General features: G+C 38.0%; 1 protein-coding gene and 1 non-coding gene across 9 annotated transcripts in view; both read right to left on the reverse strand.

Moving 5' to 3' along the window:
* The window catches only part of CNOT1 (CCR4-NOT transcription complex subunit 1), a 91611-nt gene that overhangs the window by 12842 nt on the left and 61962 nt on the right, over window positions 1-16807 (reverse strand). For 4 of the 8 annotated variants that reach the window (XM_064383139.1, XM_064383140.1, XM_064383141.1 and 1 more), the window contains 16 exons: window positions 16293-16472; window positions 13827-13943; window positions 13440-13550; window positions 12948-13025; window positions 12597-12774; window positions 11634-11764; window positions 9888-10184; window positions 8740-8880; window positions 8544-8648; window positions 7819-7938; window positions 6133-6324; window positions 5136-5278; window positions 4499-4607; window positions 4232-4401; window positions 3041-3293; window positions 559-807 (listed from right to left, as the gene is read on the reverse strand). In XM_064383139.1, the coding sequence (XP_064239209.1) occupies window positions 559-807; window positions 3041-3293; window positions 4232-4401; window positions 4499-4607; window positions 5136-5278; window positions 6133-6324; window positions 7819-7938; window positions 8544-8648; window positions 8740-8880; window positions 9888-10184; window positions 11634-11764; window positions 12597-12774; window positions 12948-13025; window positions 13440-13550; window positions 13827-13943; window positions 16293-16472 (2574 nt within the window). Of the gene's footprint in view, window positions 1-558; window positions 808-3040; window positions 3294-4231; window positions 4402-4498; window positions 4608-5135; window positions 5279-6132; window positions 6325-7818; window positions 7939-8543; window positions 8668-8739; window positions 8881-9887; window positions 10185-11633; window positions 11765-12596; window positions 12775-12947; window positions 13026-13439; window positions 13551-13826; window positions 13944-16292; window positions 16473-16807 lie in introns of those variants that run through there. The other 4 variants (XM_064383143.1, XM_064383145.1, XM_064383142.1 and 1 more) reach the window with 2 other exon arrangements.
* LOC135277310 (small nucleolar RNA SNORA46) lies at window positions 15066-15200 on the reverse strand. Its single transcript, XR_010344929.1, has one exon. It is a non-coding gene; the product is annotated as a small nucleolar RNA SNORA46 (small nucleolar RNA).

A 16807-nucleotide genomic window follows, 5' to 3' on the forward strand; every position in this document is an offset into this window, starting at 1 on the left:
TGAGTCGCCAGTCTATCAGCAGGAGGTACTTCTAGCCACCCACTCACAGTGATTCTGTGTATGAGGCAAATTCGTATTACAGTCAATACCAAGTATTAACATATTGAAATACATTATGATCTCTTTCTTTTTATATTTCAGTTAAGGCACTATATTCTATTTCTAAGACATGGCGGATATGTTTATGTATTATCTACAAATTTAATTCAAGAACAGAAAAAAGGCATCAACAAAAGGTTTTGAGGAAGGGTCGGCCCCAATAGGGTTAAGAACCACTGATGTGGCCGGGCATGGTGGCTCATGCCTGTAATCCCAGCACCTTCAGAAGCCCAGGCAAGCAGATCACTTGAGGCCAGGAGTTCGAAATCAGCCTGAGCAACATGGTGAGACCTGTCTCTACTAAAACTAGAATGTTCCAGACATCAAGACTAATGCCTGTATTCCCAGCTACTTGGGAGGCATCCATCCTTGGTGACACAGTGATACTCTCTCGAAAAAAAGAAAAAAAAAACACCCCAGAGATTTAGACCAAGACTAAGGCAAGAAAAGATTTCAGACCTTGTTCAGCAGATTAATCTTTGTGACAGTGTTGGTGGCCTCCCCTGAGTGTTTCACGAGCAATGCAATGAGTCGAACAAAGGCATCCAGGTTGTGATAGCACTTGGCTCGGATCATAGTGGGATTAGCAGCAGGATTGTGCTGCTGCTCAGCTTGAGCACGGTAACTGATTTCAACACACATTTCAGTACACAGACGAAAGAACCTTGTTATGAGATCATCGGTCTTTAGTATTCCTTGCTGGTGCATCTACCACAGGAACAAAAAACAGAGACACAATGAGATAACACACACAAATAAACTTCATACACCTTTAATTTTCATGTTAAAAGACAGACTCAAATTTGTTCCTACTGTCATGTTTCTAATTCTTACATTGTAAAAAATGTGTCATCAGGAGAATTATTTTCCCATTAAGGTGCCATGACAGAATTCCTCCAGTTTTAAGTTTAATTTAGAAGAGAGAAGATGGAAACTGACAGATAATATCATGGCAATTTGGATCAAGTCACCACAAAATAATGTGGAAACTTAACCATGCAAATAAAATCAACTGTTAGTAACTCTTTAAATCATATTAAGACATTGTGAACTCCAAGGAGGAGACTAAATTACATCTATTTTACTTTCTCACAGAATTTAAGGTAATTTACTTCTCAAGGATTTGAAGATAATTTCCACAAACTGATTTAACCAATAACAAAGCTTTTAAAACTACAACAAGCTACCCTCAGAAAAATCAATAATTTGTACAATAGATAAGTACCAAATGGAAATACGCACAAATCTAGTCCAAGTATTTTAATGTAATGAAATGTTATATTAAGTTAAAATAATGTGGGAAATGCAAGTTACTTAAAAGAAAGGAAAAATTAGAAACTATATGACATATGCACTAGAATTGAAGCATGACGGGATTGTTATTTGGCTAGTTCCCATCACCCCTTTTTTAAAAAAAAAGACAACAGTGAAATACACATTAAGGCTACAGAGGAAGAACAGGTCAGTTCTCACTAAAGAAAGAAACCAAACTCAGAAAACTTCAAGGTTATCTTGAAATTTCTGAAACAACTGTCCCTAATAAGCAGTTAAGGCAACTGAACTGGTTAAGACTATGGTAATATGATAATATCGTACCCTGGCTGGGACAGAATACCAGCATGGCAAAGGGACTTTTTGTCTACATTGGTATCTGAAAAACTAACAGAGAGAGAGGAATAAGGACAGAGTGCTGTGATCAAGGAGGAGCACAAGAAGGAAAGAATTTTCAAAAGGATATGAAACAGAAAAGTGTAATATACTATCTTTTTCAAGAGAAAGAAGAAATGAGAGCAAATAAGCCAAGAGGAAGGGCAGAGACAGGTGCCACATCCATACCCATGAAATAGCAATGGTCACAAAGACCAATGGATTCCAATTTCTTCCTTTCAAATTATAAATCAGACTATGAACATGCAGTAACAGCTTTTCAGTAGGGTATGTTTTGTAATTCCCTGGATTCTTTTAGGGGAGAAATATACTCAGTATAATTTACTGAGTAACATTCATTTTGAAAAGTAAATCCAATTTCAAATAACTTTTAGAATTCAAGTCAGCCCTTCCACATTCAATTGTCATTAATTAGAAAAAAGACCTAATTTGTCACCTTTCTTTAGTAATATACCTAAATTTGGGGTTCAGTTTGAAGAAATATAACAGTCAATCTGCAGAAATAAGCAGACAACTCACCCTGAAAAAAACATTACAGCAGTTCTAATAAAGGAAATTCCAAGGTCAATTCAGTTAAAGTACCACTCTTGCCAAGTTATAATTGGGAAACATGGACTTATTGGGTCTGATTCCCTCACAGTCGCTGAAAGGAGCCAGTGACAATCAAAAACAGAATGCTAAATGGTATTATGGCTCCCTTTTCCTGTTCATCCTATTCACAAACATTCCTGCCAAACCTGATTTTCAGCTAGGAGCTTTGTTCCTAACACTTTAACTCAAAGTCCAATTTGCATTAAATCTAATGAAAAGAAATACTGGAAATTGTTTTCCAAAAAAAAGTCACTATGTTTAAATAGATATTTAAACTAGAAAATACCTTAAAACACTCTACCATTTAAATAGTTAAGCATTTTGCTTTGTTATGTCTTTTTTTTTTTAAATGTGGGCTACTGTGAGAATTTTACCTATTTATTAGCCCACAGTCCCATCAGTGCTAGTAAAATTACATTTGGCAGTTTCATTATTCATTATCTGACCCATTGTACTCTGTAGCTGTGACAACTGAAATGGAATATACAGAACCAACAATGGGCAGGAAACGTTAACTTTACTGCTTAGGGATCAACCATGAGAAAACAGGCTATAATTTAACCACATAATGATGACATTTTTTATTTGCATGAGTATGGAAGTAACTGTCTGACAACAGGGATGTAATACTGAGCTTTAATATTGGAGGCATCACACCCTACTTATGTTGAATAAAAAGCACCTTTCTTTCCAAAAGCTCTACCTGTCCAACAAACGCAGAGAAAGCTTTGGTACTGTCGCGACCAGCTGCTGCTGAATGGTAGAGATTCACCCATTCCCTCAGAAGATACTCTGCCTTCTCCCTCAGGCCCGGAGGGTCATCGTACTCAGAGGCTTGAGAGATCCCAGAATGCATCATAAAGTTTGGGCCTCCATGAGCACGATCAATCATTGCTTCATAGTTGGACCGCACTACTTCCATCAGCTGGGGCAATCTAATACAATAAATCCATGGCGAAAATCAGTCTACTCATAGTTGTGATTTTACAGACACAGATGAATAATTTACTTATTTAACAGCAACCACAAGAGTGGTTTACCACTTCACTTTACCACTTCCACACTGAAGCAAAACTATCCTTCATCTCTTCTTATCTGCTTATGAGCACATAACATGCAAATGACTGCCCTCAGTTAAGCTACTTCTTGCCCAAAATATGTGTTCATTGAAATGAAGTTAATGTTCAGAGTCAATAAATATTCACTGCTTGCCTATTATGTACCAAGCCTTCTTTAGGTTACTTCTCTTGATTTTCAATCATTCTTTGAGAAATTATTTCTTTTATATAAGGAATAGGTTGCCAGGGCACGGTGGCTCACGACTGTAATGCCAGCACTTTGGGAAGCCAAGGTGGGTGGACCACAAGGTCAAGAGATCGAGACCATCCTGGCCAAGATGGTGAAACCCTGTCTCTTTAGAAAAACTAGCTGGGCGTGGTGGCACGTGCCTGTAGTCTTAGCTACTCAGGAAGCTGAGGCAGGAGAATCGCCTGAACCCAGGAGGCAGAGGTTGCAGTGAGCCGAGATTGCACCACTGCACTCCAGCCTGGTGACAAAGTGAGACTCTGTCTCAAAAAAAAAAAAAAAAAAAAGTTTAAGGAGGGTAAGTCAATTTGCCTAAAATCAGAAAGCTTTTAAGTGGCATGACCAGGGCTTAAACACAGGACTCTGACACTAAGTCTGGTACCATATGTACTGCTCTACGCCAAAAAGGCTTGGCAGTAAATTAAGCTTTTGCCCTTACCAAAGCTACTCACCCACAGCTTGTTGGTAAAGCAGTTATAACAAGTAATGTCAGTAAGTCTGCACATTCATTCCTAAAGATACTAGGAGACTACTAAATGCACGGGATCTCAAAGCATTTCATCCTCACCCTTCTGGAGCATTGCCTCTGGAATGAGCATTAATCCTCATGAGGGTTTCAATGGTGTGGAACAGATCTGCCTCGGTAACATGGGCAACACTCCTTTCATCCACCAGCAGGATTTTCACCAATTGCATAGCAAATGCCACAGCCATGTAGTTTAAACCATTCTCCATTGACTGGCAACACAGAAAACACAATTTAAGAGGGAAAACGCTTAAAAGCAAACATACTTCCCGGAGTCCTTTTGTCCTTGCAAGTAAATTCCTTCCATACCTGCGCTAGGTGAAGATCATACTGTTGCATATTAACCAAATGATTGCGAATTAGCAGCTCCACAGCCTCCACATTATATTTATATTCATCCCGACATTCAATTAGGCACCTGGAGAAAGTTCAGATGTCTTTATTCATCTAACTTTTATACAGTATGGCTATATTGTACAAAATAAAGTGCTCATTTTACTCAATGGAAATTTGCTCCAAATTAAGAATGCCTTGAGATTCAACTGCAAATCAGTGTCCAAATTTAAAAGCAGCCAGTTATGAAACAGAACAGATAGCCCAGACTTTGCTTTCAAATTCTAGGAAACAGAGGATTCCATTTAAGACATTAAAATACTTATACATGAATATCACTTCTGAGAAATCACTGAAACCTTTTGAAACAATGACCTACAATTTATTCCCCAAAACAATGTACTGGTTTTTCCTATATCCAACATGAGGAGAAGGTAGAGACCAGGTGGAAAATAACTACTTAACAATTCTCACCTCTCAGAAGTAGAAAGTCCAAGTGTCCCTCCCATCTACCTACTAGAAAAAAGGGAAACCCCTGGACATAAACGGTGCTATCTATGTCGAAAGGCAATCGTAGTCCAAAACTCACAACTTTTCCAATATGGCTACTGACCTTGTGATCTGTTTGTTGCACCATGGAGACCCATATGCCCGGCCATCCTGCAGAGCTTTTAGTACCAAGAGGTGGCATTCCCTGTAGCGCAGCAGAAGGTCAGCATCAGCACCACTTGTGGCATCTAGTAAGCCCTCTACAGCCTATGAGAGAAAGAAAGTGTTCAAAACCATGGAAAATACAGTGCTCAGCCCCAGCTATCGCAGCCAGTAATCAAATCTCAATGCCCACTACCAAATACCTTCCAAAGCCTCAAGACTGTCCTTTCTACTCTCCAAACATCCTTTTCAGTTGCCTATCACACACACTCTAAATTCTATCTAGTTAAGTTTATTTTGTGTTCTTCACTTTCACAAAAAGCTCTGCTGTAGTTAAAACCCAAGGCTCTCTACCTATCCTGATCCAAATTCTTGGATCAAGTTGTCCCTGAAAATCTAAAGGGCAGCTGGGCTCACTAGCTCATGCCTATAATCCCAACACTTTGGGAGGCTGAGGCGTGAGGGTCACTTGAGCACAAGAGTTTGAGAATAGCCTGGGCAACAAAGCAAGACCTGTCTCCACAAAAAAATTAAAAATTAGCTTGGCATGGCAGTGCATACCTGTAATCCCAGCTACTCAAGAGGCTGATGTGGGAAGCTCACTTGAGCCCATGATCACATCCCCGTACTCAAACCTGGGTGACAGAGAGAGATCCTGTCTCTTACACACACACACACACACGCACGCACACTCTCTCTCTCTCTCAAGTGCTATCTTTTAAAGGTTCTAAAAATCACATTTCTGAAATATCTTTAAGAAATATATAAAGATTTCCAACTTTACCATTCAAAGCTTCCATGATTGCATTCTACACTGGAAAAAAAAAATCACCTACTTATAGAACTTGATTTCTATTATGAATTCTTAAACGTAACTGCATAAATATGCAGATAGTGGTGCAGGTCACTAAACGTTTACACACCTAGCATTTTCTACAAGTAATAGCTTAAGAACCAACCTTTTGGAGCAATCCAAGAGCAGCTATGGCATCCCGAGAGTTTCGAGATAAAACTACAACCTCCAAGAGACTTCGAAGAGCCTGAGCTTGAGGGTTCATGGCCAAAGTTGGTGGGATGGCATGTAGATGCTGTTCCAGTTCTGTAATACACTTATCATAAATCTGAGCTACATCATCTGTTGCCCAAGCTTGCTGTTTTAGAGAAGGAAACAACCAACAAGAGACAAAAGAATGTTAAGGTTTTTTATTGACACACGTATCAAATAGAGGTCTATTAGTATGTTTACTCCCTTTTTCTTATTTTGACATTCAAACATGGAGGACCTCTTCCATTCCTTCTTCCTGAGCTATTCAGTATTAATACCATCAGGTGGGACAGTACAAGGCAGGTAAAAGGGAAGAGGTGTTTCATCTGAGACAGGAAAACCTGGCAGACAGCAGCATAATCAAGTGATCGAAGACATCATCAGTAATAATGAGACAGACTGAGGGCAGCACCACCTGTACCATCTACTAAGATCTCTAAATCCTAAGAAAGTATGTATTCCAAACCATGAAAAATATAATACTCAATCCAACTGTCAAAGCCTGATAGGACAGAGTAAGAATACAGGATTACTTCTGAGTTATTCCCATTTTCAAAAACTGCATTACCTGAATCTAGTCATGAGAATACACTGGACAAACAAATCAAATCATTTAGAAAATAATTAGCCTATAATCTTCAGAAGTGTTATGGTCATGAATGATTAAAAAAAAAAAAGAGAGAGAGAGTTATCTACTACACCAGCTAGAACTGAGGGAGACTTTGAAGCAATGTGAGATTCTAAAACAAGTCTTTTAGTACACATTACTGGGACACCTGGTGAAACTTGAATGAGGTCTATGAATTAGACGGAGTAAGGTATTAGTATTCATTTCTGAGTTTAATGGTTGTACCATGGTCACACAGAAAAAAGGTTTTGTAAACAAATACAAACCAAAGGATTCAGGAGTGATAGCGACATCAGGTCAGCAACTTACTCTCACAATTGGTTCAGGGGGGAAATGTTTTTTCCCTATATTTCAAAGTTTTCTATAAACACCTTTGAAAATTTTAGGAAATTCTTTTATTTAAAAAGAAGGGGAAGGCTGGGAACAGTGGCTCAGACCTGTAATCCGGGCACTTTGGGAGGCTGACGTAGGCAATCATTTGAGGTCAGGAGTTCAAATCTAGCCTGGGCAACATGGCAAAACCTCATCTTTATAAAAAATACAAAAATTAGCTTAGCATGGTGGCACACGCCTGTAGTCCTAGCTCCTCAGGAGGCTGAGGTGGGAGGATGGCTTGAGCCTGGGAAGTGGAGGCTGCAATGAGCTAAGATCATGCCACTGCACTCCAGCCTGGGTGACAGAGAAAGACCCTGTCTCAAAAAAATAATTAAAAAAAAAAGGAAGTTATGATGTTAACATGTAAATTCCCCTAATTTCCCCAAACATTAAATTTAAATCACCCATGTCAATTTTTTCCTTAATCCCCTATATATCATACTTAATTGGACACAAAGAATACTTACAACTCAACAACTAGGGGTATTGTTTTCCTGTAAATTATGCTCCAAGGAAGCAAGTAAAAAAAATATATTAAATGTCAAAAACATTTAAATTAATTGGTAAAACACTCAATTTAATCTAATACATATTTACCTTCATGGGCTGAGCTAAAAATCCTGTGGGCTGACTTAGGTCATTTGTAGGCAAGAAGCCAGGAACATTACGTGCAAACTCTTCATAAACAGCCAGCTGCTTTGGGTCCACACCACCAACCTTGAAAGAAGAAAACCTATTTTGATAGAATTCGCTCAATAATCAAAAGAAATTGTTTTGAAAGTGGAAGTCTGCATGTGGGTAAGCACAGGGACACAAGAATCATTACAACATGTAACAGCATGATTAAGCATGCATGCACACACAAATGCAGTTCAGAAGAGGGCTTCCCATTTCCCTGAATCCTGCTAAAAGTCACCCTCATTTATAAATTATTTGTTTCTCTTGGAAAATGCCTCATATGGGATGATGCCAGTGCAATTCTCCCTTGGAGCTGGTAAACATTATCAGATTTCTCACTGTCTCATCGGGGATAATAAGCAACTATTAATGTGAGAAGCCCAAGCTGGGAAACATGAAAACTACCAGGCACATGGACTCCTGACAGTAGCAGCACTTCAACAAATTTGGAGAAGCAGGGGCATTTACAGCTATTTCATACCTGCTCCACAGGCAGCTATTAAGTGAAATGCTATCAAGTTAAGATGTTTTCTCATAAACAACATTTAACCCTGCTGTCCTAGTCCCATTAAGGAGTTCAATCAACAAGAACATTAAAAATAAAGCAAAGATGGGGCGGGGAGAGACAGAGCCCCAATTCTCACTTTCAGCCTGATTTGCTCTGGCATCCGTTCGGCTTGATAAGTTAAGACAACAGGATCACAGTATCTGCGTCCTTCTTGCCTAGCATGTTTTCTCAGCTCAAATTCCTGCAAACAAAAAAAGTCACTGAGGTTCTTGTTATAAGGCATTTCCTTAAATTAAAAAAAAAATCTTAAAAGGCAAATTCTAAACACTTACAGTTGCTAATCTCTTGTCCATCTCAGGGCCTGCTTTTTCTACTGCAGTCTTCTGAATAAAACAGCAAGCCAACTCACAATTGTCCTGAGCTAACTGAGCAGCTGCCTGATCCATCATCTCCCTTTGTTGTGGGGAAGCAGTCTATTAATGGGGAGGGGGAAATAGAAGGAAAAAGACTTGAAAGTTGATGTGGACAGATAGGATAGTAGAAAATGCAGTGCATTTGGCAAATGCATTTTAAATTATGGCTCTACTTATAAATCAGCTGTGATCTTGAAATAGTCTTAATTGCTTCCTCACTTGTAAGATAAAAATACTCTATACACCGTATCGGTTTACTGTGAATATGCCTTAAAATCAGTAAAGTAGGCCGGGCGTGGTGGCTCATGCCTGTAATCCCAGCACTTTGGGAGGCCGATGCAGGTAGATCACTTGAGGCCAGGAGTTCGAAACCAGCCTAGCCATTGTGGCAAAACCCTGTCTCTACTAAATAAATACATAAATCAGTTGGGCATGGTAGCACATGCCTGTAATCCCAGCTACTTGGGAGGCTGAAGCATGAGAATCACTTGAACCTCAGAGGTGGAGGATGCAGTGAGCTGAAATTGTACCAATGTACTCCAGCCTAGGCTACAGAGTGAGATCCTATCTCATGAAACAAATGTTAAAAACAAACAAACAAAAAATAAAGCAGTAAACAAATTATTAATCATGATACCTGAATTATTAACCATGGTATCTGAGAGTCAAAACTAGTAACTGAATTATTTGAATAAAGTATGTACACATGCAAAATCACTTTAGTTCATTTTATAATGGCCTTCTCAAACAGCTTTAATCTAATTCTTTCTGGTTAACAGAAATGAGATTGTTAGATAATATATTTCCTTTGGAAATATTTATTTAAACCAACAAATATTTGGGTATCTACTATCTGTTGAACATTGTGTTGAGGATATAACAGCCAAAAAAAAATAAAAACAGACACTATGTTTTGCCTCACAGAATTACAATCTAAGATGATGGAAGACATCAAACAAATATGGTGATTATTAAGAATAAGTGGTAATGCCCTATACAGGCAAAGAAAAAAATTCTTACAAACAGTAATAAGTTTTGTACCTACACCAAGGAAATAGTCAACTTACACGAAGGGCTGAGGCAAAACTGTTTTTTAGGTTGGTAGATATGCTCATGAGCAAAGGTTCTCTGCATGTAATCATAGCCATTCCAGCTGTCAAGTTACGCATCATGTGATGAGCTGCTATTCGCATTCGAGATTCCTCCGAATCCAGAGCAAAATCCTTCCTGACTATTTGCTCACAAGTAGTCATGGCAATCTTAATTGATCGATCCACCACAGGATGGACCAATTCCTGGACAGCCCGTTCAATTGCCTGACGCACACACTGCTTCAACTGTGGATGGGCCTGAAACAAGGGAATCTGGGAGATTGGGGAGGACAAAGTCAACACCTTGTTTAAATAAGACAATCTAATTCCTACTGGCAATCACACTCATGATTTTGTAAATCAAGGTTAACCAAAAACTACCAGTTTCTGCTTAAAATTAACCAATGGAAAAATTCAAGTAACAGAAATTGGGCTCCAGTATTCAGTATACCCTGTGACACACAGTAATAGGTATGTCTATTTTTTTAATCCAAGTTTAATGAATAAACTGTTAATTATAATATGCATTAACTACTTAAAGACACACTACTGGCCTACTTAAAATTTGTGGCTAAAGTACTCTTAAAAGAAAGCAACTTCTCTACTAGCTTGGGAAAATGTAAAAAGAATAAAGTTTGTAGAAAAAAACTTCCTACAAAAACTATTAAAATTATTAATTCAACAGATTAGTGATCATTTTACAGCACCCACTGAAGTGTTTGGCTTCACTTGAAAGACTGTTTCTAATCTTTCATTGCAGGTATAAATTATGTCCCAAAACTTACTTGGTCCCTTTAACTTACTGAATTTGTTGGAAAAAAAAAAAAAAATTAAACCAGCATATAATAGTGTTCAGATCACTGATGAATCACAATTTTTAGATCTAGGTGTCCCACTGCCTCCCACTCCATCCTCCTAAACTAAGTATGTCTACAGGGATGGGAGTGAGGGGACAAGGTTAAAATAATTTCTGACACCCTTCCAATTCATTTTAATACAAAATGTTAAATGTATTTATTAATGTTACTCTTGCATTTGTGAACATTTTCAGTTTCTAAAAAGTAAGGACCATGAAAACTCCATTCACCTGATTCTGGATTATATGTTCTATTAAGTAGAAAAAGGCTAAATAAAGATAACAATAAAATGTCCCCTTGAATGTACAAAGCAAATACTAAGTATAGGGAAAAGGACTGATGAGAGGTCATCTTACATGACCTTATTGTATATCAGATCTCCTTCTAGAACCAGGCCACAGCAACATAACTCAAATCACAAAGTCCTACTTCAAGATCTTAGCCTAGAAATTTTATACACAGGCACAATCAGCTCATTTCCAGCCTTTGACTGGAAGAAATGGCTTATTGCAGAAGGCTAAAGTGACATGATAAAGAAAATAAAAAGCAAAAAGCTATGGTATATACATTAAACATCTTTTACTCTGTGTAAGGAATTCCTAAAGAGCGTGATTATATTCAGCTAAATTTTAGTATCATGGGTTTGAATATGAGGAACCAATATAGTCTACATCTCGTCACTCTACTTTTTAAGGGAAGAAGAAAAATCCCAACTGAACTACACAGCAGTTCTAGATCTCCATCCTCTCTGACAAACTCTACAACCTAGGAATCCAAAGGGAAAGGCAAAGAGCTGAAGAAAAGGTGACCAAAGTTTACTTTATCACAAACTAGAAGCTAGGAGAATGGAGGAATGTTTACTTACTGTTGGATTTAGAGTAATGTGAGGTGCCAGGCCGGCAAGGGAATAGACATTGATGTCATGGTAACTGTACTGTGGCTGAGGTGGAACCGTGGCTGTACAAGTGGTGTTGGTAGCTGGTGTAGTAGAAGTTGCTAAATGTAAAGTAATAAAAAGAGATTTTAAAAGTACATTTATTGACTTTACTATAAAATTAGCTTAATATTACTAAGTGCTCATTATCTAATTAAGCTAATTAAATTGAGGGATGAGGGGAGGATGTAGCAGGACTATTTTTCCCTCCCTGGAAGAGAAATTGTTATTATAACAGAGATAGACACGAAGCATGTAAAACTGTGTCAGTGGCAGTGCCCCACAGAACAGAAACCAACTGAGCGGCCATGCCACAGTATCAGGGCCAAGTCCTACAAACTTAGTCTATATTACAGATGTCTGTTTTCAATCTAGCCTGTTTCTTGGTTTATGTGGGGATTCTGAGCTGCTGAGAACTGAGAAAGAAAGAAAAGCTCAATTTATTCTAACCACTACTCCCAATCAATCGTCCTGCACCCTTCTCCCATCTTCTTCCTGTAGATAAAATAGTCCATTCCCTTGGCAAATCAAGCAGCTCTGGCCATCCCCAGATTTGAGTGGTTAACAGACCAACATCATATGCAGTTATTTCTGGGACTTCACACAACAAAGGAGATAACCTGACCTAGCCTCCTTTTCAACAAGAGATAAGAATCAACTGATTAAATCACATTTAGTTAATATTATGCATGAACTGCCAGGATGGAATCTAAGAATGTAACACAAGGCCTAGTCATTACTTTTGCTTGATAATTAGAAGGCTCACCAAAAAGTATACAAAGTTTCACCACTACATTATGTGAGAAATTACAGTTTGCTATATACGCAGACATGTACCATTTAAGAGAATATCCTGGCTAACAGAAGCCTTCCTTCACTAATTAGCACACTTACTTGTGGTTGTGATAGGAGGGAGTTCTTCTGGCTGCTTGACATCTTTCTTTGGAGCAGAAAGTTGCTCATCTAAATTCTTCAGGCGATCTTTATCCTTTAGGAGGTTTCCAGGTTTTAGCTCATTGATGTCTAATGCAAGGTTTTTGCAGAGGACCTCAATTTCAAACTTCAAGTTTAACTGCATAGTTCAAGAATTGGATTAGAATTTTTAAAACAAAATTTTGGTTTTATTCATAATTTACTCTACTTGCAGTTATTATAGTACTTCCCCCAAAATACCCTGCCTTCACTGTAAGTTTCAATAATGTGAAGGCAAAGAATATTCCAGAGGACAAGGAAGCAGTAAATTACCTTTAAGTCATGCTCCTGATGTAGCTCAGCTAATACATTCATAATTGCCATTGTCCAAGGGTTTGGTGGCCTAAAAACCTAAAGAAAAGCTATTATGTTAAGCTGGCCCAAAAGGTGTCCTTTAATTTGGATTATTTAAAACAATTCAACACAACATAAAGGGGTAGGGGGAATAAAAGAAACAAAAAACAAGAATTTAAAAATGACCAAAAATAAACACTTATACCTGTGTAGCCATAAGAAAACCCCTAGCCTTCTCACCTATATCACATTTCGAAAACAAAACAAACAAACAAAAAAAAACCCAAAGCCAATCATTACAATCTTTCCTATTTCACCCAGTCTCTCAAATTGGAAATCGAAGTGCCATAAAGGAAAACAGACTTAACTAGCTTTACGTCTCAAGAACTAAGGATATAATCTCCTGACCTTGTGCTAAAACAAAGCAATGCTTAGAAATTAGCCATGAATAAAATATTAGAATCTACTCACCACACTACGAATGCTAGACTCTAAGACTTTGGCAACAAAGGGCACTACATAGAGCAATTCTTGTTGTCCTTTAACATAAGCCTCTAGCAGCAATGATTTCACATCCAAGTCCTAGAATAAGAAAAACACTTTCAAAAGCTGGGAATATACTCCCAGAAACGATTATAATGTAACCGAAGTAAAGTATTCTGCCAAGCTCATCCCCAAAACAGCAATCAAAATAATGTCCAGTCCTTGCCTTACAAAAAGGGTGACAATTCAAAACATGGGCCAAAATCTTATAAAACCACAATAATCATTAAATACCTCCAAACAGTCAAGACTTGTAATCATACTGTGCTGTATGAAGATTTTCAATTTTTACACAAACATGTAGCTCAAACTTACAGTGTGTAATATGGGTTTATTTTTAGCTAATGTGATCATTCCTAGCCAATGTCCTAAGTTCTTCAGCAAAGAACGATCTGAGAAATTGGCTGCAGCTTTATCAGAGGTCAGGAGCACCTGAAATAGTGTAAGATTAAGAAAGATATGAGAATGAGCTTATGAAAAAGAATTCAACTAAGTATTTGAGAATTCCATTATGCTACTCTAAAGACAAGCCATCATTTCTAAGAACATGCCCCAAAATAGAATTATTCCGTATATCATTATCATTTTGTTGTGTTCATCATTCAACAGTGTCATTTTTACCTTTAAGAAGTCTTTACATTTTATTTTTTCAAAATAGGTAGTGCAAACACACTGTACAAAATTCAAAAAGAACACAAAGTTAAGTGTCAGGTATCCTCCCACAGAAAAGTATTTTCAACTCTGAAAACCTTAGCTAAGTTTAAAGCAAAGACCTAACCGCAAAGCTATTTTGCAGTGTAAAATTCAATTTAAATGAGGACGATAGCCAGTCTTGTTAAGTCTTTAAAGGCAGCAGGCATACAAAGGAATATAATCAAATCAGCCTCCAATTGCCATCTTCAGTATATCCAGGTCATTAACAAATTTCTGCAGCCAACTAAGATAACTTTCTGAGATATAGTATAATACTGTTTATATGTTCCTTTTCAAATTTCTAAAAAACAAACAAAAAAAAAACCATTTAACTGATTCTTCAGTTATTGCTTTTCTTTTTATTCTTTTTTTTTGAGACAGAGTTTCACTCGTTGCCCAAGCTGGAGTACAACTGCACGATCTCGGCTCACTGAAACCTCCACCTCCCAGGTTCAAATGATTCTCCTGCCTCAGCCTCCCGAGCAGCTGGGATTAGGCATGCACCACCATGCCCAGCTAATTTTGTATTTTTAGTAGAGACGATGTTTCTCTGTGTTGGTCAGGCTGGTCTCAAACTCCTGACCTCACAGGATCTGCCTGCCTCAGCCTCCCAAAGTGCTGGGATTACGGGTCACCGGCCCGTTATTGTTTTTCTAAGGGGGACAGAATTATCATATGAGAGTGTTTTGGCTGCAGGTATGCACATACGTATATACTCATCTTCTGTATGGTACCTCTTGATTTATGGCTGTATTTAAACTTTCGTTTAAAAAATAAGGTCTTGAAACTTTGTCGCAGATATGTGGAAACTTTTATGTATCCCAACCACCCTTGCTATCAGATAACAAAAACTAAATAGAGTCATGTTCCTTAACTCCATATAGCAACAGCAGAATGGCACAAGTCAGCTGTGCAACAGAGAGCCAGGAATTCTTTTGCACTACAGCGTAACCAAGAATGGGGAATATTCCCATCCACAGGTTTAAATATAGTGCTGGTTTCTAAGCCAATATCCCAAGTTATTGAGCAAAGAATGACCATAGCTATATGCTAATTCTGGAATGTTTTCTTCCTAAGAAATATGTGATGGTTTAGAAAGTAAAATACTTGAATTTTGTTGAATAAGCCTCAGTTCTGTAGAGTTTGGCCTTAAACTGCACAGAATCCTAGACAACAGCTATTCCACAAACAGATTTAGAGTCTAAAGGTATCTGGCACTTGAATACCACAAGATACAAACAAAAACAACCAGGACAGTATTGTTTATAATAGTTGAAGTGATTAACTACTCAAATACCCACTAGCAATACAAATCCATACAATGGTTTTCTGTCAGACTGTATTTTCTGCTTTTTAAAAAAGAGGACTGGGGGGAGGCGGGGGTTGCGGTGGTGACTCATGGCTGTAACCCCCAGCACTCTGAAAGGAGGCCCAGGACAGTGGATCACTTAAGGTCAGGAGTTCAGGACCTGCCTGGCCAATATGGTTGGGGAGAAAAAAAAAAAATCTCTTTACTAAAAATATAAAAAATATCCGGGCATGGCGGTACGCCTGTAATCCCAGCTACTTGGAGGCTGAGGTGGAAGAATTGCTTGAACCTGGGAGGCGGAGACTGCAGTGAGCAATCACACCACTGTATTCCAACCTAGGAAACATAGCGAGACCCAAGTCTTAAGAAAAAAACTAAAGAAAAAACCCGGGGACTACAGCAAAGAGCATTATCATGAATAATATCCAGGGTAGAAAAAAAAAGCAAGTGAAAAGGATGTAGAGGGTGATGCCATACAGAATATGCTCAGCAATACTATGCTGTTTATGCATAACAATGGTAAAGTTCTAAAATCATACATGGCATGACAAAAACAATTCATAATAGTGGTTACTTTCAAAGAAAATGCACTGGGCATGCCTATAAATTTAAATTCTTCATAAAATTTAGTTCCATGTAAGAAATAAAATCTAGAGCAATTTCCATAGGTACCTAATATTGATAACATACAAGGGAAAATAGCAAAAATCCTACCTATATAATCAGCTATTTCCAAATTTGAAACAATAATTTAAGAAAATATAAGAAATAACTCTTACTTTAATGTTTCTATAGGTCTCGTTCAGAACCATCTTGTTAAATTCAGGATTCTTCAGTGTGTCAAGGAAGTTTGAATACAGGCTATGAAAGTTTGGCTCAATACTGACTCTCTTCATAACCAGATACTGTGAAACCCACGGCATAAATTCTTCTTTCACGGTTTCCTTTAGCTCTTCAACCTAGCCGGTCAATATGACATGGGAAGCACAGAATTAAAATAAGATTTGGTTTCTATGAACCATACTATACAGCACCTGACTCCTTGCAAAACTAACTTACATGCTAAAAGCACGACTATCCTTCATACCAGACAGATGCTACAAAGAAGGAGGGTATGCTCAATTCCATAGTCAATCAGAACTCAACCTGTAGGTGACTGGCACTGAAACATCTATGGTCATTTTTAGCTGTAAAATTACAAAACATGTGCAGTCCCGCACCTCCATGTAAATTACTAATCTACAAGCTGCCATTAAAAGATCTACAGTGTAACCAAAGATGGTTCCAGAACTAT

Source organism: Aotus nancymaae, unplaced genomic scaffold (assembly GCF_030222135.1).
Source record: "Aotus nancymaae isolate 86718 unplaced genomic scaffold, 86718_ANA_hifiasm-v0.15.2.pri h1tg000030l, whole genome shotgun sequence".
Lineage (NCBI taxonomy): Eukaryota > Metazoa > Chordata > Mammalia > Primates > Aotidae > Aotus > Aotus nancymaae.